The sequence below is a fragment of the Cephus cinctus genome, unplaced genomic scaffold (genome assembly GCF_000341935.2).
Source record: "Cephus cinctus unplaced genomic scaffold, Ccin1 Ccin1_scaffold0227, whole genome shotgun sequence".
Taxonomy (NCBI): Eukaryota; Metazoa; Arthropoda; class Insecta; order Hymenoptera; family Cephidae; genus Cephus; species Cephus cinctus.
The window spans coordinates 162,951-186,618 of record NW_014332943.1 but is presented as its reverse complement, the minus strand read 5'-3'; the positions used below and the strand labels follow the sequence as shown (position 1 = coordinate 186,618).

General features: G+C 40.0%; 2 protein-coding genes across 2 annotated transcripts; both read left to right on the top strand.

Annotated features, from left to right (window-relative positions):
- Positions 1 to 6,700: 6,700 nt before the first annotated feature.
- LOC107265512 (obg-like ATPase 1) lies at positions 6,701 to 22,727 on the top strand. Its single transcript, XM_015735040.2, has 11 exons — positions 6,701 to 6,814; positions 8,728 to 8,909; positions 15,077 to 15,137; positions 16,084 to 16,211; positions 17,706 to 17,881; positions 19,396 to 19,473; positions 19,922 to 20,019; positions 20,647 to 20,787; positions 21,778 to 21,874; positions 21,974 to 22,096; positions 22,177 to 22,727. Exons 2-11 carry the CDS (start codon positions 8,729 to 8,731, stop codon positions 22,285 to 22,287), a joined length of 1,194 nt encoding a protein of 397 aa, XP_015590526.1. The 5' UTR covers positions 6,701 to 6,814; position 8,728; the 3' UTR covers positions 22,288 to 22,727.
- LOC107265510 (adenylate kinase 9-like) lies at positions 8,916 to 15,070 on the top strand. The gene has a single exon (XM_015735033.2). It carries the CDS (start codon positions 9,138 to 9,140, stop codon positions 14,961 to 14,963), a length of 5,826 nt encoding a protein of 1,941 aa, XP_015590519.1. The 5' UTR covers positions 8,916 to 9,137; the 3' UTR covers positions 14,964 to 15,070.
- Positions 22,728 to 23,668: the final 941 nt, after the last annotated feature.

The following is a 23,668-nucleotide window of genomic DNA, read 5'->3' as shown; positions in this document are numbered from 1 at the left end:
TGGACAATTTAACTGAACCTAACCTAACCTAACCTAACTTGTCTACCATATATCCACGCCGCAGTAAGTGTACATTGTGCAAGTAAGTAACCTATGGAATCGTCAAAAACATTGCCAACAAAATGCACGTAAATAAAAATGGCGTCAAAGCCTACAGCTGCGTATAATACAAAATAGCAAAGAATCTCAATAATAATGGCAGCAGACAAAAAGCGCGTAAGCCGGAGAACGCAGCCATGATGGGTTGGTAGCCTGAAGGAATATAAAACGAGCTGAGATATCATCGCGCGCGCGAGTTGGAATAAAACTATAAACCGGAGGAAACAATTACCCCGAGTGCTGGGCAGATGCGGCTAATGATAAGTGCCGTTGCCGAGGCCGTCTTCGTAGTCTGCTCTTTATTCTGCCTCTCCTGCGCCTTTCTATTTTTCTTATAGGTTAGGTAGGCACATCTCCACCATTGCATTAACATTACAACTATATGTATCCAGAACCCATTTAAAAAGAAAAGAATGCTAAAAATTGTAACGTCTATAGAGGGATCACTGAAACTGATCCTTGATCAATCGAATTAATTGTTCTTCATTCTTCCTGTACGCGATCTTTCATCTCACAGTTCATATATCAAATCAATCATACAAGTACTATATTCTACAGTTGATCCACGAGTTCAATATTTTTTTTACCCGACGGTGATAAAATGACCATATTCGTTCCCTGCAACGCGGGCGGAAAGTAATCAATTTTTGACCAGAGGAAAGAAAAAGTGATTTTGCGGGCAAAAAAGTAAATTTGCGGGCAAAGTGATTATTGCGGGAAGAAAAAAAACTCTAAACAAAAGAAATGAGATGTAAACCTACACCTATATATTGTAGCGTTATGCCGTTGCAGGCATAAAAATATGGGTATTTTGAAGATAGTCGGGTAAAAAGCAATATATGTATACCACACGGGAGGAGCGCGCACTTTCCTCCCTAGTGGCATAATGTACTATTGTTCTATTTCCATGATTTTATACAAAACCACGTGTGATTTGTTTTGAATTGCATTGTTTTGCTGCAGCTGTCAAAAAAGCACATTGGACTCGTGGACTGACTATACAGTCAGTAACGACATATACGTTGGCTAGCAATCCTTCTGTATGTGCATGTACTTGCAACAAAAGTAGCACAATCTCCAGCGCATTCAATTTGGCCAGGTTGGTGCGCTCTACCATTCCATAACCTTAGACTAGGTCTTTTCCTTCGCAACGCGAAGATCACAGTGTTCACCAAGCGTCTAATTGCCAACCAGTGCATCTCACGCTCCCCATAAACCTTAACGACTGCCTCAACCGTCGGGCTCTTGGTATGCTAAGGAGGATTTCTTCGGCTATTTTACGAAGTGCTTCTTCGGACTCTAGTAGATTTCGATACGCCCGTCAACTACGTGAATTCTATTGCCCATTTCCCTGCTATAGATAGACCCGAGGCTCTAATCAGTGTACCGGCATTGCAATACGTGTATACGAGTATGTCGAAAAGTGGAAACAAATAAAAGTACAGAAGGACTATGGGTAAAGATAAGCTCTTTCAGCGTAGACACGTGGAAAACGTGACGTAAGGGGATAAACCCGGTATATAAAGCAGACACGGAAGTTCCGTACTGCGGTGCGATTTTTTAACATTGCCTCGCATTATATTCCAAGCGGAGTGATTGAGAAAGAGGGGTTCTTGCGCTGCCAACGTTGCGCTGTGATTGAGGGACATTACTGTAATGAGAGCCCTTGCTAAGGGGTAACATGGTAGCTCGTATGTACGTACCCTACCATGATTAGAGCCTCGGCAGCTCGTGATATCGTGAGCCAGAGAACGCTATTGCAATTTTAATTCGAGTGAGGCCCATGTTTCGCCCTGGCGAGACTGCTACCGCCTCGTCTCGACTCAAAGGAGGTAAGAAGGAATCGAGGAAGAAGAAAAAAAATGAGGAAAAAGAGCTAAAAGAAAGAAATAAAAGGAAGTACGACGAGTAGCTTGTAAGGGAATTGTAAAAATATTGATCGCTGCTACAAGTAGAGACGTATCTATATGCATATGTGTATACATATATATATATATATATATATTAGGTCTATAAATCTTTTATTATTACAAGGCAATGAAGGGTTCCGATTGTTTCCATAGCTAGTTACCAACATTACGGTTAAATAATTCATAGTCAAATGGTAGATCTGTGGTACCGCGTAGGCGATTCGTCATTGAAATTCGGGGATATCATCCTAACCTCCCCTTTAACATTACGTATTCAGTGACCAACGCCATTTTGCCTCGACCATTTTTGCCGATCAAATCTTAATTGTTGGCTGGCGGCTGTCTAAGGGGGCGTGGCCACCCGCTTGGTTCACGTTCAGCCACGCGATGCACGAACGCATTGGTTTTCTTCTTGCTGCGGCCAAAGCGATGCAGCACCACCACTGTTGGGCTGCGTTTTACTTAAATTTTTTCCTTTATTCTGGCGCATATGCTAATCGCTAGGACGCCGCCAGTAGGTACTGAACGTAATTGCCGTCTCGCCTCCTTGTAGCTCCTTGCCGGTAAGAAATTCAACGGAGAAGAGTCTTCTTTCAGAATAGGTAACCCTGTGTTCCTCGAAATTTCATAATGGCGAGAATAACGTTGATACCCAATTCTTTGTCGGTGGTACGAATTACGTATTTTTACTATTGGTAACGTAAGCAAATAATGACGTTGACACATCCAATTAGTGACAACCCAGAGATGGAAGCAATTTTCCATTATCAAACAATCTCGCGGTCATTATGAACCACGCACGAGGGGCAGCAGGGGCAGCAGGGGCTGGACGATGGTTAAGGGTGCGATGAACACTGTCGAAAACTAATGTCTGTCTTTAGGCACCGGATTTCTGGATTATAAAGTACAAGCGGTCGTGTCGTCGGCCAATTAGCACCGGTGCTCGAACTGACAAAACGGAAGTAGGTACTAACGACCTGTCCTAGCTTCTCTAGTATCTAACCTAACCTAATCAAGTATCTGCTCCATACCCGAGCCTCTTTTTTAGGTGGTCGTTAATGTTACGTAATACCTCAGAAAACCATGCAGTGATCCGATCAAACGTCCCTGTCTTGTGGAATTACCAAATTCATGAGACTCCATGCCATATGGGAGATTCGCAGGGGTGCAGATACTATGACATTAAGAATTAGCGAATAATTAAAAAAAAATTCTCGTTATAACGAAGCACTGAGGTTGCACGCAAAGGCCCTACAAACTTACCCACCTCTTTCTCGTTAATGACGCGTGTTACTTCGATTGGCAACAATTGGTAACAATTCACGGGTGTAACCTGCCCTTTTACCTGCATACGTACATCCCCGCGTGCGCATTCACGAGGGTTCGCTGCTTTATGCGCGTTGTTTACGGCCAAACTTGTACGTCGTGCACCTTTATTACGTTTCACTTAATGTAACGAAGACTTTCTTGGTTCACGAGCTTGCGGTTCGGATCTCAGCTCTTACTTCCCATATTATCCTGGCACACGATATCCTTGTTCTCCATTAGGTATTGCCGAGATGACTTTAAAGATTACCCAGTGAGCGATGAGTAGCTTCGATGATCCAAGGAGTCGGGACCGCGAGGAGGGATGGACTAAGCATCGCAAAAAGTGTTCAAGAGCACATTTGTCTTGCACAATATCTCATTCGTCGTAAAAAGCGCAAGAATGGGCGCAACGTAGAAAGCAGTATTACGGTTTATGAGCGGATAATGGAGCTGATGGACCATTACTAGGATCCGAGTAGCCCAGAAACTTATTATAAGGTCGTTATTCCGTTCATCCGTTGCCGTACCGATTCTTCAACACGTGCTGGTCTCCTCAACCTTATCCTCGTTCCCATCTTGAAGCAGAAGGTTTGTTTAAGGATTTTCTATGACAGGGCGAAGATAATGGTACCAAGGGCAATGTCCATTGGTTTTATGGGTATCTGAATAGGTTAAAGGGTTTTAGCACTTGCCGGGATAATAGGGAGATACTTAACTCTTGACTAAGAAATTCCAGGATAGTGCGGGACTAACCCCCTGTTTTATCATGGCCCTGCAATTGTTTCCCGGAAACAGGGGCATTTTTTCTTTTCCTCCTTCTATCGTTTTTTCTTTCTCATAGTTTATGTTTATTTACTGCACCGATAACTCATAGCGATATTGACAGCAGGTTGTACTCGCGAATTTAATGCAGGGTGGTCAACAAGGGCGCTGGTATCTTATCGTTAGAGAAGAAAAAGAGTAATGTCGGAGTATAATAGCTAGTTTATGGGCAGTATCCCATTTTATTGAGTGTTTTCTCAACCAGCCTGGCAACTGAGCCATCCGTATAGGTCGATAACGTTTTTACGGCTCGTAGCGTCTATATAATTATTCGTCTGATACATGCAGGATGAACGAGTAATAAAGTTCCATGGTTTCCTCGTATCCTTCTGTTCCTGGAGCAGCTATATGGTGTCTTCGTTGATAATCTTCCTGCATATAAGGAGAATCGTGAAATCGATAGCACGCGAAATCCCAGTATGCACTGCTCGGACGAAGCGGAAGGATGAAGCCAATCGGTAAGACAATACATCAATTCGCGGAATATCTAATTTAGTCGAAGATCCCTATAATCGAAGTATCATCGAGCAACCTCGTCCTACATCGTTGATCGACATAATAAAGATGAGCAAAAGACGAAGGAGCGTGCATACAGTAAATACAGAGATGTGGATGGGGTTGGGGATAATACAAAAAAAAAAGAGAAAAATAGCCAAAAGTTCGTAGCGCTGACAAGATGGCGGTAGAATCAGTGACGTCAGCGAGTTTGCGGTCTCCAAATTACAATATCGTTAAAACGAGCGAGCCCTACGTATGGGATGTGAGGTTCCTTGCTATAGAATAATAGGCTTCTGATTATATGCATTATGCGGGCCTAGATTGGTGCGGGACGTAATAAAATAATTGAAATAATCACACGCTACAAGGACGACTCGCGCTATTCGACGGCCATTGACCAACCGTAGAAAAAGTCATGTGTGTCCAGTGAGTTGAGGAAGGATGTGAATATGGAAGCGCGAATAAAACGATAGTATCATTATGATTGTTCCTTATTATTTTAACTTGTTTGATCGGCGTGTATCACAACAGCTATGGTAATCGCCCTGTATTTACATATGTAGAGATTATTCAATTTGAAAGGGAGAAGAGCTTAGGTATTATATCATATAATATATGCTGTACGCTATATACTCACATATACTTGTTCGCGTACTCGTACAATGTTTATTTATCAAATCCACAGGATCTTTTTCCAAAGTAGTATGTTTCACACATATGGACGAGAGTCGCGAGTTGCCGCACCCTCCTATTCTGGCGCCACCTTAGCAGACACCATACATTCTTTTATTTCATTCCGTGGTAATTTTAATACTATACCTGGAATCATGAGTGGAGACGCCTGCTTCTTCACCCTCTCTCGGTCAATAATTTGTCTTTACCACCAACGCGTTCCCACGCATTAAATCGCACTGGACTAATAACAATCGCAGCATATCTATAGAATAATGTTATACCACTAATCCCATCAAGTCTCAACCTTTCTTTCTTTCTAGATCTTCAATTAATGCTTTTACTTTATACTCACCAGCGTGGTTCCTTGATTCGTACACTTCTAAGATACGGATCTCAATTTTGTATGTGTATGTTCCTGGTAGGTGCTTGATGGTTCTGATTGCAAATTTTAAATATATATACCGTCTAGTTTACGAGATGAACGGAACGAAAATAGCCAAAAATGCACTATATGTATAGATATACTTCGCTTGTTAAAATAGCAATATTTTTTTCGAGATATCTCACATTCCAAACGGTAAACGTATATGCACTTTCTACGAGACACTTCCTTTACGTCGAACGTTGCAACAATTTTTTTTAAATTGAAAATTTTTAAATTTTTTGGATAACTTTTTACTGCGTTATTTAAACAACACGTAGGAAGTATTTCCGTAAGGAACGATATACATGGAATTCGCAGAAATTGGAATACTATTACTATAATGCTAGGCAAACCATCTTAAGAGTATTCGAAACATGTACAACTCTTCGACGTCTTCCCCAATGCCATATTAGATTCTTCTGTCTCTTATTATTACTCCTGAGTGTTTAACGTATTCATACACCCATTGAAGGTATCGTTTATATCCTGTATCTTGTAACGACAGCTCGCCACGATATAACATGTAGCTGTGACGCGCCAGCAACGCTTCATAAACATAACCTCTTGTCATCCTACATGAGCTACAGACATCAGCGATACGGTCTAACATGCTCGCGACACCGGTTCCCCGTTCCACCTATTTACGTCGTGTTCATATTACTGGTACCGATACGATCGTGCAAACGGCTGGGATACCATATCTGTAATCATGTTTTCTTCAATATGACGTTTGTCAGTTAATACCAACACAATACGTATCCTAGAACTCCTTGACAATGTTCTTGTAACTCCAAACGGAAATTCTTATATGATCTTGTCTCATGAAACGAAAGTTCAAATTGTTTTCAGCATTTAATTCTTGGTCCTGAGCTAAGTTTATAACGTGCGCGTGGTCATCCTTTCACAGTCGATAATGTAGTTCACTGCTGTTGCCGTATGGTAATGCAGTTTTCAGTGACGTCACGACTGTTCCGTATACCCGCTCTCTTTTATCCCCCGTAGTCGTGCGACACGTTGTCGTCGGACGTTCACGACATATACATAAATACGTGCCGGCTCTTCCATATTTATCTACCAGGTATTTTTCTCATATCTTTTTATTATTTTGTATCCTATATTATTGTTACTTACCTAGGAATATACACGGTGTTAATGTTCTGTGATACTGGACGTAAATTCAGTCGTGAATGTGGACGTGCGGATTTTGTTGTCAGTCAGGATTCTATTTATGAACTCTACAAAATCGATAATGACTATGGGAACGATAATGAGGATTGACCTCGATAAAGCGTACCTATGTTAAATATTTGTAATATTGGATATTTAATTGAGCGAAAGTTAGGTTATAGCCGTAGAGGTTAGGCTGCTTGTGCCAGGTTAGTTGGTGTATCGCGAGTCACCCAACAGACGGCAGCACTGTCAGCATTGCGGAAACCCTTTTAGAACATGTAATTATAAATGCTACGTGCACTACATTTATCCACTGGAGTTACGTATAGGGAATTATAGGTTACAGTTAAGGGGAACAATTATTCGACCGATTTAGATATTTTGTAGCTTATTAGGAATTTCGTCGAGCCGTAACTTTAAATGAATTTTAAGATATACTTAAGGCTATGATCATACGATCACTGTAAAAATTTTAAACGAAAGAAAATAACTATTCGGGAGAAATATTAGTCTAAAGACTAATTTTTTTTTTAAAGATTTAAACATCTTTTTAAAAAAAAACAAATAACAGTATCGATTCGAAATGTCAATAACGTGTAAACCTTTAATTTGAATACATTCATATCATTTTGATAAAGTGTGCTCCGTTTTCAATGTGTTCTTTATTCTCGTTGTGAGAAAATGCTACCTAATTATTACAAAGATTCGTAAATTATTTCGTGTATCTCATTGAAAAGCTTAATAGTCATATTTATTATACGCTTGTGATATTTATATGCTCCGTTTATGTGTTGGACTAAGATTCTCGCATGAAGTACTAAAAGCACCTTTATCTCAGCAAAGATAGAGGATCGGTTGAAAAGATTAAAAAAGAAGAATAATAATAACAAGAAGTAGTTAAAGGGCATCGTTCGTACCTCGAGGGCCGTGAAGCGTCGCAGGCGGATCGGTGGCCATTATTGTAATTTGCAAATTTCCTCGATATCGCGGAAAAACAACGACAGACAGTTACGATGGTGGATAAGTAAAAAGACGGAGGAAAAAAATATCGATTGGAAGAAAGGCCAGGGGCAAGCGAAAAAGGGGTAGGATGATGAAGGACGGAAGGGAAAAATAGAAAGAAAGTGAAGCAAAAATAGGCTGGCAGAAGAGAGGAGGTTTGCGAATCGACGTTTAACCGAAGAAACCGGGGGAAGGAACCGCAGAGGACGGTGGCGGATTGGCGGCCTGGGGCGCGGTTGCGGATTCTCGGCGTGATGCCGGTGATTCGCGGTCGGTGGTGCCCAGTAATCGGGCCCAACCCGCCATGTTCCTCCTTCGTTTCTTACTTGGGTCCCCTTAGTTCCCGGACCGTTTCATCGTTTGATACCGTGGACCGCGCGCAGTTTATACCGGCGGCAATCTCACGTAAACACAGCAATCGCTTGATGCCGTCCGCATTAATATAATTAGTTACCGCGAGCATTATGCTTCAGGGCGCTGCGCGCGGTTTTACAATTCTATATGCTCCTTTATATACTCTGAATATATGCCTATATTCCCAAAAAAAGCATTAGAAATTAAATCCACTGTCATGTGTATATGTAAATTGTATCATATTAAATCAAAGATAGTTAAATGTGATTATGAAAAATTGATAAAAAGTAATAATTTTCATTAGTTAATAAAAGACAGTAGATTTTATAAAGAGAATATAATTTTGTACTGTGGATATTGTATTTTATTAGTTATGAAATAGTACCTATAGAATTTGATGCCTAGATCGTGATCTCTAATGGACAGTATTTCTCATGGGCAATTCCCTGCCGTTTATTCTTACAGGATGCCACCCAAGAAAGTCGAGGAACCCGAGCGGAAACCCCTGATCGGTCGTGTTGGTACCAATCTGAAGGTCGGCATCGTCGGTATACCCAACGTCGGCAAATCTACGTTCTTCAATGTTCTCACCAAGAGTCAGGCAGCCGCTGAGAACTTCCCCTTTTGCACGATTGACCCCAATGAAAATAAGTATCCACCATTAATACCTTGCGTTTACAGGCCTTGGCTTTTGTTTCTGTGATTCTCTTCGCTTTTTCTGCACATCATACTATTCCATAGAGGCTGGTGAGGAAACGCAGCGGCATTGGACGTCGTTCACCTTTCATAGTTTCCCATGACCACTTGCAACCGACAGTGAGCATACAGAGACGCACGAGACTTACTGCTTGCGAATTTTTCTATTCCCAGAAAGAATGTGTGAAAATCGATTACGATCCGGACGCGTTAAAACCGCAAGAAAAATCGGACCAGCTACCACGTCGATCATCGCTCGAAGAAGTTTACTTGAGCACTTGAAAAATGCAAGAGTCAAAGATAAAATGGAAATGGGTATTACAGAAACTTGGCATCCTAGAGCAAATCTTTATTACTCCTTCGCCGAGGACACGAATCCTTTTACCAGAGTCAAAGAGTTTATCAGTGACCCCTGCGAGTGTGCAATATTCTATGGAATGAAATCGGTACACGAATCTTTAGATCCTTTCACCGATCGTGATCCCTACTACGAGGTGGCAGCATGGAAAAAATATCTTCTAATGAAACCTACTTGTTTTGTGATATTTGCTAAACCAGGATTAAACGGGTTTGCTCTTGCTAAGATGATTGCTGATTACTGGCATTGCTTGCTCATCTCTCCGGAGACTGTAATCCAGGAGGAAATCGATAGAAAATCTAGTAAGGGCTGCTTGCTGGAAGAGATCCTTCGAAATGGCAAGTCAGTAGGAGCTGAAATGATCTTGGACCTTATGGAAAGTAGAGCTGCACGTCAAGATGTTTTGCACAGAGGTTATGTTCTTCAGGGAATACCATTGATAGCTAATCAAAATTTGGATTACTCATCTTATCCATATTGGATTTCTGGGGATGAATCAGAAGAATCTATAAGTAAAGAATCAAAAGAAACTTGTTTTGAATCTGAGGATAAATTACAGTCAGATTTGAGCAATCAGATTGAGCAGATCTTTACGGTATGGTCAATTGCGCCAACAGTAATTATTTATTCCATGTGTCCTGAGCATGACATATTTTGTACACGGGAAAACTTATTGTATAATCCATATTCGGGAAATATGGTAGATATACTTCATAGAAATACAAATATGAGCGATCCAGAATTTTTTTCAATTGACATCGAATCTTACTTTGACAAGCATTTGCTGAAGCGTTTGAGTAATTCTCGTGAAAATATTAGAAAACAGTCTGATATTTATCGAAAATATGCTTTACCTTTTATAGACAGAAGAATTCTTATACATGATCCACAATATGTAATTCGTGTTAACGGACGCTCTTCGGTTACAGAGGCGTTTGATATTATTCGTGTAAAATTAAAGATGCTCCCGCTGTCCCGTGTAATATTACCAAAGAAAATGTCAGAATATGAAATGGAACAAGTTGGCGAAGATTCACCTAGACAATTTTTGAATTTTGAAGGCAAGACCCTGGAGGAATCATTTCGGATTTTGTCTAAGAAAGGAATGGTTGTGTGGAAATATGCATGGAAATTATCAGCCTGGAATTATTTCTGTCCCGTCGCTTTGGCTCAAGGACAGACTGTGGAAGGTAAACCAAAACACGCAGTGCGTTTTCTTAGTGAAATTTACTTTCTATCCTCATCGGAAGCTGAGAAAATCTTCCTAGAAAACCCTAGACCGTTTCTAGTACCGCCCAATCCGCGACCTAGTTGTAAAATTGCGATTTTGGGTGTCAAACATTCTGGCATTGATGAACTTAGTGATCATTTAGGAAGAACTCTCAATGCTACTGTTATCGATGTACGATCTATAGAAAAAGGTCTTATAGAGGATCTTCGAAGATCTAGATTAACTGCTCTAAATAGAGATCACATGAACGAAGCGATCGTAGAATTAGAAACGAGACTTGAGAGACAAAGAGCAGAAAGAGAAGAAGCAAGAATTGAAGAACTAAATGCGTGGCACGAAGAATTACAGAATCTTGCTATAAAATTGAATGATCTTGAAGAAGGAGTTTCGACAGGAGATCAAGGTCACTTAGATCTTGAAAGAAAAATTGAGGAGTACCAAGTGCAAATTTTAGAAAACGATAAGAGTTTTCGTAAACGTGTTCTAGCTAAGGATCAAGAAGCACTTGATGAACTTACACCGGATATTCTCCTTCATGATGAACCACCTATCAGAGAAGTCACCCAAGATGATCCTGAACTTTTAGAGATCTTGGAAGATTTACTAAAAAAATATGATGAACTTATAGAATTGAGCGAAGAGGATCGTGTTACGTTTTTATTACAACACATTAATAACTTGCCTAATAAATCGTTGATTGGCGAAGTAGTTTGCGAAAGTGGTTGGATTCTGAATGGCATGTATACAGATCCTGAAATTTGGATAAAAATCAGAGATGCTGGGATTACGATAGAACGATCTATTATCATTCTCGAGGATGATCCTTATGATCATCTGATCGAAAAGTGGCGTTGTAATGATACGGAGGAAGATGAATTTCACAATTGTATTCAATATGAAAATGTAATTGACAACGACGATACGAATGAAAGAAAGTTACAACGTTTAGAAAAATTTATTGAAGATATTAAGCAGTTTAGAATTAATTGGGAGATCCTTAAGGATGTTCTGGCTGATTTGAAAATCGAAACGATAATCTGTGATCTACAGATGCAAACTAATATTTTAGATGACACTCTGAAACAGATAACAAATCTTTATCTTCCTCAAGCTCGAATGATGACTGAAGAGGATCGTGAAGAAATATACCAGGATGTCGATCCCTTGAACGGTTTAGAAGAGGAAGAGGAAGAAGGAGAAGAAGAAGAAAATGAGGACGGTACAGGAATACAAAAAACCAATAAAGATAATCGTCCTTTCGGGGATACAGGATATTTCTGTCCCGTTGCACTGCGTCGCCATGGAATCCTTTGGAAAGGCAAGGACGATTTGGACACTCTCTTCTTGAACAAGGTATATCTTTTGTCAAGCGAAAAAGCATTGCAGGATTTCCTTAAAGATCCTTACGAATTTGTACCCCGTCAAAGACCTTGTTTACTACTGCCACCATTACGCGTAAGTCTAGTAGGTCCTCCAGGATGTGGTAAAACGACTATGGCGAAGATGCTCTCCAAGGATTATGGCTTTACTTTTATTGATTATTTTGGCTGTTTTATCGATTATGCCAAGGATCGTGGTTCACCGATAATTAGCCGCTATTATGAAGATATATTTACCGTTAAGGATCTAACTGAATTTGTGCAACTACCTAAGGACTTTCAGAGTTATGATTATAACACGAATAAGGATATTATAAAGACATTCATAAGAAAATACTTTGAAGAAGGTAAAGTACTTCCAAAGCAAATGTTAATGGAATGTTTATTAAATTTCTTTAAGAGTCCGTATAATGAATTTAATGCCCTGCTTGAATCATTTCCAAGTTGTGCAGAAGATGTTGATGCTGCTCTGGAGAATTTTGCGTTACCGGAAGTAATAATAGAACTGCGCTGCAGCGAAAACACCGCCAGGAAAAGATTAATTCCAGGACTTTTTGAATCCTGGAAAACTGAGCAGAATGCCAGGATAATGGCAGAAAATTTGAGGTATAAGGAAGAACTTTCATATTATGATATGCAGAAGGAAAAGTGGATCAAAAAAAGGCTAAAGGAGAGAAGAAGAGAAAGGTGGAATATTCTACGAATGGATATGATGGAAACGGAGGATATTCATGAGGATTATAAACAGGACGACAATATTGAACAGATTTATCATTCCTTTGAATCAGTTACATCACCATCAGTTACGTCATTATTAACCTTATTGTCGGAAGAATCTGAAGATTATAATTTAGGTGATTCTGATGAGTATCAAAGTAATTTGGATAGAATAGAACTTGAAGAACTCTGGAAAGGTGAATATCCTGAACCCGTTCTGTTCGATGATTGGGAAAGTCCTGATGAAACTTTGAATAAAATTGTTGAAAATGTCCAGAAAGCTTACGATTCTTCCAGTAAAAATTTACTTACATCTCGTATGGCAATGGAGAATGAAAACATTCCATGGATAGAAGTAAATGGGGAATTAGATAAGAGGATAGTATATTTATCCATTTTGAAAATTTTATATCCATATATTTTTCGAAATTACTCTATGTTTGAACGAGTACAACTTGTGAACCCATATGATGCCGAAAGTCTCCTGGAATGTGGTTATTATTTTTTAAGTTCATTCGGCCGCAATTGCCCTGTTCAATCATACCGTAAGGAAATACCCTTTCACGTATTTTTAAAAATGGAGTCTCAAGGATCCATATTCCCTGTGTTACACAGACGCTACATATACTTCATAACTGGCGCAGACGCAGTCACAGACTTCCTGGAACATCCATTGAAGTATCTTCAGGTGGATTCCTCAAAGCCAGTCATCCCCATCCGGATATCCATTATCGGTCCACCAAAGTGTGGAAAATCAACTCTCGCTGCACATTTCTGCGAAATTTATGGGATGAAAGTGATAACACGCGGGCAGTCACTACGTCATCTTCTGGAAAAATACTCTTGGACGGAATCAGCACGTTTAATAGAGTCTCGTCTGCGTAATGGTCAAGCAGCTACGGATGAGCTTATAGCTAGGTCCGTGGAACTAAATTCCATTGATCCACGTTCAGCCTCTCAGGGATTAATTCTCGACGGATTTCCTAGTAGTCAATCAGAAGCCGAAGAATTGGCAATTCTAGCCCTTGGACCAATAATCATTATAGACCTTAGGGCGGACCTAAAATTCTGTTTGGAACGTTCCATTGCAGATAAAAAAAATATGAGAAAACTTCCTGTCAGTTTTTCACCCTGCTACATAACGCATCAACATGAGCAATGGTCCTTGGATGCAAAAAAGTACCGTAATTGGCTAAATAAGTTTTCGCAAAATGTATTGGAACTTGATGCAACCAAAAGCAAATGGTCCGTATGGATTCAAGCTAAAAAGGAAGTGCAATATCGATTTTTCAAAATACAAAAATATTTTCGGAATATCAATAAGGATAACGTGCACAGTCTCACGTATATGTGTGTGTCGCCATATGAATTCCGCGAGAGACAAAGTTCTTTTGAGTCCTATTGTCCAATTTGCCTCTTTTTAGAAAACACGACCAACTTTTCTGGCTCTCCACCAGATCATCAGGGCATGGTATCTTTCAGGGGACTCTACTACTGGATCTGTCCAGAACACAAGACCTTATTCCATAAGGAGCCTCTGCAGTATCTTCCACCACGCAATCACATGAAGTTGCCTACGGAACGTGCCAAAGTTCTTGACGAGAAGATCAACATAGAACATGTTTGTTGGATAAAACGATTGAAGGATGACGGATTCTGTTTAGTAAGCTACGTAGACGGTCTACCAGATCGCAAATTAATTCCTGGTCAGGTTGACCTGGGTGTCCTCTACAAGAACTTTTTGTACTTATTCTGTTCAGTGGACTGCAGGAATAAGTTCGTTCGGCAAACTTCACGTTACTCCTCTAACTGTATTCACTATCCACGTCTTATCTCGTCAATTTCATTGAAGTCATTACCGACTTTTGGCTACCTAGAACAGAGCGTCGCGACGACAATCGTTCGCGCTTTAAACGACGTTGTTGTACTACGACCAAAATTGGCAGGAATAACTAGTGCGACCACTGCGGCCATTTATTTGGGTACGTTTCTCAAAATTCATTGCGGCAAAGCAAAGTCTTCGCTGAAGGAGATTAGTGTTTATGAAGAAGTGCTTAGGAGAATGGAAGCTAGAAGAGAGATAATGAGCATCGTTATAAACTACATGAAGAAAAAAAAGAATCCCACAGTTTCAGCTGTTTGTTTATCAGCAAGAGATGAGGCCTCGAGTGACTTCGCGTCATCAAAAGCGTCAATTAAAACACAATTAGTCAGCTCCGTCAGATTCCGTCGCACGTCGCCCACGCAAAATTTACTCGATCCGGAAGCTGACACCTGGTCCATCTGCAAACTCGTAGAGGATAACACAGAGACGCCTTAAGATAATACACAATTTTGAACGTGATCCTCAATCCATGCTAAACAATTCTCAAATCACTTGCAACATGTCGCACGATTTGTACGTCTGACCTTACTCTCATTTTGTTTAAGCACGTCGAGTACCTGTACCAGATGCCAGGTTCGACTACCTCTGCGAGTACTTCAAACCTGCTAGGTAAGTCACAAAGAAAAAAAAAAGTTTAAACCCTCGGTAGCGTCGCAACTCCACGAAGCGTAACGGGCACGATAAAAGCGTTTCTCAGAGGAAACGATTCGGAATAACCAGGAACATTTCCATACGTCTTCGGCTTTATTCCCGTCGAAAAAGGGGGAATGCTGTCGTCCCAGTAGGTACGTGATCTGCATTGCAGATCAAACCCAATACGAATTGGGCACCCAATAGCGACGACGTACCAGTACACCGACGCCGAGCGTCGACCTTGCTACATATCAGATAAAATTTCTTCAACCACAACGCAAACTAAATACGCATCACACTCAATTCTGCGATGGCTATATTCCCATTTATATTGACATCAATATCTTCACTGATATCTAATCATACAAATACATCGGATGTAATAAAATTGCCTATTGACGAGGTCGCTATTAATCGTTAGAGATTGAAAATGCAAAGCGTGAAGCTCGCATTGAATAATTTGATGGATCAAAGGGACGAATTCCCTAGAGGCTCTGAACCCCACGTGATAATATCGACGTCGACGTTCGTTCACGACGTCGTCAGCATAGCTTCTGGCACGTGTCACTGGATCCTACGGGAACCAGGATGAAAGCCTGCTAATGCGCTCCCACACCCTTCTCTTCTCCCTTTTCTCTCACTGTCTACTCCCCCTCCCACCCCTCTGCTTTTACCGACGCCTCTCTTCAAAGACTAATTGTTTAATGAGGCTGGCATTAGCATTTAAATACACCTCATTGTCACTCGGAATTCTACCCTCCAGTACCGTTTCTCTTATTCAGTCTCTCCCTTCGCTATATAACCCATCCCCACCACGGACCTGGGCATCCTTTGATCTCTGCAAGACCAGCCCCACTCTAAGTGACTATACCATCATCGACTTCACTTATCTCAAGATCATCCTTGATATATCTGATTTTAGTAAAGTTCCCGGATTTCTCAATGTCGTCGACATTGCTGGTCTGGTTAAAGGCGCAGCCGAAGGTCAGGGTCTTGGTAATGCCTTCCTCTCCCATATCAGTGCCTGTGACGCGATTTTCCATCTTTCACGTAAGTACATCCATATATTTTAGTTTGACAAATTTTATTTAAAACTTTTTTTTTTATACAAAACTCCAATCATATATCAATTTAATTAGATTTGTTATCATTTTTCCATATTTAGACCTTCTATACTTAATGAAATTAGATAAAAGATCTCTACTGTGCGTACTTTATCGGTACAGTAAAAGCTAGGGAAAAAATGACTAATTCCTATCCTTATCACCAGTTACTTCTCCATGTCTATCATGCACACACACACACACACACACACACACACACTTCAGTCTGCTTATTGCGTGTATTACTGTCCTTTTCCATTTCTTTCATTTTCCTCGTATCTTTTATTTTCATTTATATTTTGATATATCGTCGTTGTCGTTCAACGTGGCTCAACAATTCTGGGAACCGTGCATTATTGCGAGACTTGTGATTGTTGTCGGACGAACGAAAGGTGCGCATTACTTGCTTTCAAAGAGCACCATTATCCACTTGCATCTACGTACGAGCACAGTTTTTCGGAAAATATTTAGTGCAGCGTAAGTGCGTTCGAAATTACTTCACTTTAGAAGAGAATATAAGTACAAGTAATAAAAATATCTCACGTGATACAGAATTAAAATTGTTTAGAATTTGAGCGGTAGTAAAAAAAAAAGAAGAAAGTCGGAGGTAATCATACTGCCTTACGTGTACGTAGAAAAGCACATGAACCCCATATTTTCGTGCTAAGTAACGACCCCAACATGACGCATGATAGCGTCCTCCCTTTTATACAGTAAATTTTACATGCTGGGTCGACATACGTATGTACACACCTCCTGGGGTGGCTTTTTTGCGTTTTCGACGTCGCAGGACCTCAATTATACCGAAATAGCGCGAAACACCGCAAGAAATCAAACGGTCGATAGCTATATGTATGTATGAACAAATTGGACGGACTGCTTATTATTTTCCTTTTTCACTTAAAATCCGTTGCTACTTAAATGACAGGATACAGGATTGGTTTAAAGACAGTTTAAAGAAATAGAAGAATAAAAATAAAATAAATTATATGTCTCTTGGTAAATTGATGTCAATTGAGGAAAGTTGTACGTTCATCGACTGGTGATCTCGCTTTCTTTCTTACGTCAGCCCTCTTTAAGTTTATTTATTCATTTAATAATACTTTCCTATCTTTGATAAAGTATCCCTATTTGCATCCTAATAAATATTACAGGAACGGCTTTTGTTTCAAAAATTATTTTGAACTCCCCAAACCTTAGATTTACGTGACTTAAAAGAGGTCGATTTGGCTTTGCTGTCATTAATAATAAATACTACAAGTACATCATTTAAAGTCTTATGTTAGTATACTGTGTTATATTATTTTCCACGAGAAAGTTCATTATCAATTAACGATAAGAACCAATAATCTCATTTTTTTATAATGCCTCATAAATCTAATCTGCTCAAGATAGCTGGTTCTCCATTATTTCAAATATTATCACTGTGACCTTTATGCAGGTGCTTTCGAAGACGATGACGTGACTCATATTGAGGGTGATGTAAATCCTGTACGCGACCTGGACATCATTAACGAAGAACTACGCCTGAAGGACGTAGAGTTCCTGAACGTCCATCTAGAGAAATTGGAGAAGCTAGTAGTACGAGGAAATGATAAGAAACTAAAACCTGAATATGTGAGTACCACAATTTTCATGATCAAAACTGTCCTTTGAGAGATCCAGGGACCTATCCCTGTTTCCTGTACCCTCTACTAGTGGTGAAAAAAGTGTGCGACTACGACGGCAGTGGTTTACTTCGAAACGTTTAGAGGTGTCGCACAACGGGAGGCGTGACTCGTACTGCACCTCGTTCTTCGAGATAGCATCGAACAAGTCGCAGGACCCCACGCTGCTCGCCTAACAAGCTCATAGGGCCCATTATTGCCCCTACGTATATTCCATAATAAGACCTACACGCTTTTGCAAGTTTCTGTCGTGTAAGACTGGCTCATGTGGGTGCCCCAGGCTGTTATCGATGAACAAATTGATTTTTTAAACTCTGAGGAATCAGTGCGAGGTGTTCCTTGCAAATTTTTTGTTTACTCCTTATATTCGGTTAATATTTTTGTGATTCTCTCTCTCCCCCCCCCCCCCCCCTCTCTTTCTCTCTCTCTTTTTCTTTCTTTCTCTTTCTCGCGAAATCCACAGGACAGAACGCAACGTACACTTTAGCAAAATAACCGACTTAACTATTATTATTTCTCCAGTAGGTACCAGCTTGCGCACCAAACCATCAGAAACACTAATGTCATACATTGTTACGTCAGACCTGTACATTGCCTCATTGCCTACTAATTCCGTGGATAACCTCACGGATGCTACGCGGAACCTCTGTAAACGAAAGTTGTTAAACGACCTGCGTTAAAACGGCCGGGCACGCTTCAACCTTTGAACATTTTTTTTCTTGTCACTCGTATTCGCTCTTTCTCGCTGTTCGTTATCTGCTTTTCATTAGTCTCTTCGCATATAGGTATGAATACGCCTTCCAAATCCATTGGCATTTATCATTGCTGATAAAGAAAACAAAATTGATGAAAATTATATCTTTTTATTATTTGCATATTTTGTCATTTTTTTTACTTGCAATTCAGTAATATCACAGACCATACCGGAGTACCGGAAATATTAGCTGCTAATGTCACGCGAGGGTGAAATTATCCTGGGTAAATCAGACATAGGCGACTAGGTACCTACTATGAGGGTAGCTCACGGTTCCCGGTACGAGGGTAACCAATCGACGTATTGCCTCATTCCACGGATTCGCCTCCGGTAATTTAGCCTCTTTGCAATCGGCTGAACGTTTTTAAGAGGTCGCGCTAGGCTTACTTGCAGTTAACAACACTCCCCGACATTTGTTCTTGTGTGGAAGCCTGGTCCCGATCAGGGGTTACGGCTTGCGTGGGCAACCACTCAGGGTTAATAGGCCTTTTCCGAGCGAGCATTATACGGCAAATTTTTCAATCGAACGTGTAGACTCAGTTATTGCGAATCGATTCCACGCAGGCTCGTTATGCACTGCGATTGGTAATCGTTGCACTCGCAAATTGTACTCTGCCGTGTCTCCTATGCATTTCTGAAGTATGTGCAGTGCATTGATCTATGCTAACAACGGTAGCACATGCATATAATCTATTTTCTTTTTTAACTAGGACACGTTACTGAAGGTCAAGAATATCCTGGTGGATGAAAAAAAGCACATTAGATTTGCAGACTGGAGTGCCAATGACGTAAGTCTCTAGATTTTTTGTTTCGGTGTTATGTAATTGATTAAATCCCTTACCGTCATTACGTCCATTTCCCAGTTTTGCTCGTTTCTCTCTTATAAGTCAGCAAATTATCTGGAAGACGTGATAGTTAAATGCTAAGCTACACGTTTTTATACTTTGCCTGGCAAGGCAAAGCAAATTTTGATGGACTATTCAGGATGTTGTAAAACTGGGGAAATTGTTATTGGTATTCCAAGAAGGAATTGCCATCGATTCTTCTTGTGAAGTCAGCTCAAATAACTCACCCTGCCAGTAAATGCATGGCGCGAGTCATTCTCTTGCATTGCACGAAAAATGATTTCTTGTTGCATTAAACCGTCCTTGTGTTTTAAAATAAATTATTTTCACTGGATCTTAAGAAATTACCATGCGTACAAATCCTCACATTTGTTTTCTTTAATAATTTCAGATTGAGATACTTAATAAATATCTATTCCTCACATCAAAGCCAGTCATCTATTTAGTGAATCTATCGGAAAAGGATTACATTCGTAAAAAGAACAAATGGTAAGATAACAAATGATAGGGTTGGTTACCAAGCGCCAAATCGGTGTAATCTAGTGCTATGATATTTGGGTAGAAAATACTTAACAATTTTCGAGAGTGATCTATATATCATACGAGTGTAGGATTTTCATTGTTTTGTGTATTGTCTATGGGAAATCACTGTGTGCGGAAAGGACAGCTGCCGGGCGCATTATCGCTTTTATTATTCAGTGAGGATTTATAAGAGCACTTTTCGAAAATGATGGCGTGGGAAGAAATGCACTTGAAAATTAAACATGGGGGTATCACAGATATATGTCTCTCTGGGTATTTAAAAACACATGCGTGTCCCTCTATTGCTGTCGGATATAATTCAACCTCGTATTGTGACATAATGATTTATTTTATGTTTGTCAATCAGTTCCTGCGTTTAGAATAGATTGCAGGCTCAACTGACCTCGTATGATCGATAATCACCTGTACCTTTCACTATTCACTCATTATATTCTGTAAAGAATATTGGCATTCATCGGAATCCTATGTTATTAAAAGTTATTACATGTATTCTTTGTTTATATAAAATGATGCTTAGCTCATTCGTTTCGTATTAGGCATTGTACTTATGGGTTTATTTTTTTTCATATACAGGCTTATCAAGATCAAGGAGTGGGTTGATAAGAATGATCCTGGCTCAATCTTGATCCCTTTTAGTGGCGTTTTTGAGAACAAAGTCCTCGATATGGACGAAGCTGAACGAGCGAAATATTTTGAAGAGAACAAGATAACCAGGTGAGTGTTTGGCAGTTTAGAACGTTGCTGTTAAAAGAATTTTGTGCACAATTTCCGAAGAAGAGCCATAAAGTACAAAAACTGCCCGATCTTTGTGAGACAACCGAAAATAGGAAGTCCCTCAAGACTCTGTTAATACGGGACAACACGCCCGCGAGTGGTTCCCACAGGGTTTTAACTATGCGCGGTATCCGCGAGTAATAATGGTGGGTTTCGGACCGGTAGAGTCTAGACTCCTGCCATCTCCACGAGTAACTATAAAGACTGTATGCCGTGGCGCATTATATTTTTACGAACGGCTATTCAAATTCTTGCAAAATTGCATAAAAATGCCCAGGACCGCCCGCGCGCGCGTGTTTTCGCGCCAATCCTCGCATAGCGTATAATCTGCGTACACGGACTATCTTTCAGTTGGCTAGTGGGTCATTCCTGGAGGCTACGTCTCCCTCCGGATCATGGCGATGCGGTACAATATGGATCCCTTCAAAGTAATTTCAGGTGGAATGTAGAGATTCGAATCGAGAATCTTTGGTCTCATCGTAAGGGCCTTGGTCAAAGCTTTTTCGTAAGGTTGCCTCACTTCAACTTTGTCCTATGACGATAGTGGTAGAGCGCAGGACGGAGGAGGGGCAGGTGGTGCAACCGGTAATCAGAGGACTGCCGTGATTTTATTTCGAGACCACAGATCAGCCTCTCCGAAAGTAGGGCCTCGGTCAGAATGATAAAATTGCGGTATTAAGTCGTTCGCTTTATGTGTATTCTCTGAAGTCCCAAAGTCTTAGGGCCTGAGCTACGAACGCGCATGGTTTCTACCCCAACCTGTCATTAGAAGATATTCAGGACTGAGACAATCCACTATCTTCCTTTCTCTCGTTTTACGGACAAAATTCCTTTTTTTTTTTTAATTATTCAGTTTGAGTGGATGTAGCACCCTTGTAAACCGCTCGAAATATTGTCACTTACCACTCCCGTTTTTCCTTCATTTTTCAGCGCCTTGGATAAGATCATCGTTCAAGGATACAAGGCCTTGCAGCTACAATACTTCTTCACTGCTGGTCATGATGAAGTCAAAGCTTGGACAATTCAGGTTCGTAAATCCTCGTCGAATATCATGAAGCAGAGATTTACATTTTTGTGAAGTCAAAACAGAAAACAAATGTATTCTGTCATCTTTCATGTTGATCAGAAAGGGACGAAGGCACCCCAAGCAGCGGGCAGAATTCATACAGACTTCGAGAAGGGTTTTATCATGGCCGAAGTCATGAAATACGACGATTTCAAAAACGAAGGTTCCGAAGCGGCAGTCAAGGTATTTTTGGATTATCGTTCTTTTTTAAATCTTGCGGTTCGTTGTACTTCAGTACAATATTAACGTTCTTCCTTGTTTAGGCGGCTGGCAAGTATAGACAACAAGGTCGTAATTACGTGGTGGAAGATGGCGACATTATTTTCTTTAAATTTAATGCTGGTGCTGGACTAAAAGATGCTAAGAAGAAGTGATGGCACGCCCTTCTCATGTTACTGCTTGTCCATCTTTATATCAATATGATCCTGCTCTCCTGTTGTACATGGCAACTCTCTGACCAACGTAAAATTCTCCATCTCTGTCTATAATATTTTTTTACAACTCTTGTAAGTGTGCGCGCGCACTTTCTTATGTGGCAAATTGAGTATATTATGTTATAATTATTATTGCATTGAATACGATACTTCGCATAGAATCCACGCTTGTACTATTTTTGTCTGTTACATAATATAACAGAGTTTTACTCGTATCTGAGCAATGGAGTATGCAGGCAGTTGGTGTGACTGATAAAGATATGTGGAAGAATGCAAAAAATGAAAGTTTATGAAAGGGTTTATTTTCGCCCGAGCATTTCTTTATACTCTTCTGTATTTATTTTACATAATGTTCAATAAATTGATGCAAACACCTGTTACCGCCTATGAAAATCACAATTATATAAGACAATGTGGCCTATAATGAAAAATAGCCGAAATTGTCATCTCTGCTCTCACGGCATTTCCAATTTTGATTTTTGAGATATAACACTTTGCAAGTGTGTTTGTGCACTAAATCACCTTTGATGAATATAATAAATTTGCGAAACGAATACTTAAAAAAAAGTGCTGGCGAAAACTCACCGAATGCTGAAATATAATAACAACTAATGATAATGCTTTATCTACAGATGGTAAATATGAAATTACGTACGTATATTTGGTGATCATAATATATATACACAATAAATAAGCTATATTTTTCTGTTTTATTTATTCAATTATGCGCTCCTTAATTTATTGTATACAACTATCGTAAAATGTCCTACACTTTCTTTAGCAGGAAGAGTGATGCATCTTGATGTAAATCACTGCAGAACATGCCAGAAATATCAGTGGCTCGGAGGAAGTAAAATAAAATCCCTAGACAACTCCCAGGACAGGCGGCGTGTTCCGATATACTCTGTGAGCACTGCAATATGTGACGTCATTGGAGTATACTGTTGAAGCATTCCATTTTCGTTAGCGCCAGTGTTTATAACTGGTTGGGAATAATATCGGAACGTTTTTCAGTAACTGGTGAATTGCACAAGTAAAACAAAGGGAGGCAATACCAAAAATATGATTATTTGCACCAAAACAAAAGAGAAAAAAATAAGATGATCAAAAAGCTATCACTTACCATTTTGTGCACATACTGATTCATCAGGTGTTACATATATTTCATATAAATTGTTTGTTTCGTCGTCAATTAAACTGATCTTCACCATTTTTGCCGCCTATTATTGTAGGGAGTGGGGGACCACTGGGAGTACCTGACCATGGGAGCTCAGGCGCTTACAGTGAAAAAATGGGAGAAACTTATGACGTCATTATAGTT

Bases quoted from the DNA above. Each gene is read 5' to 3' on its own strand.
- LOC107265512 (XM_015735040.2), top strand. From the start codon at position 8,729: ATGCCACCCAAGAAAGTCGAGGAACCCGAGCGGAAACCCCTGATCGGT. The intron at 8,910-15,076 runs ATAAGTATCCAC...TTGTTTAAGCAC, and splicing joins CACGATTGACCCCAATGAAA to GTCGAGTACCTGTACCAGAT. The intron at 21,875-21,973 runs GTTCGTAAATCC...CATGTTGATCAG, and splicing joins TCAAAGCTTGGACAATTCAG to AAAGGGACGAAGGCACCCCA.
- LOC107265510 (XM_015735033.2), top strand. From the start codon at position 9,138: ATGTGTGAAAATCGATTACGATCCGGACGCGTTAAAACCGCAAGAAAA.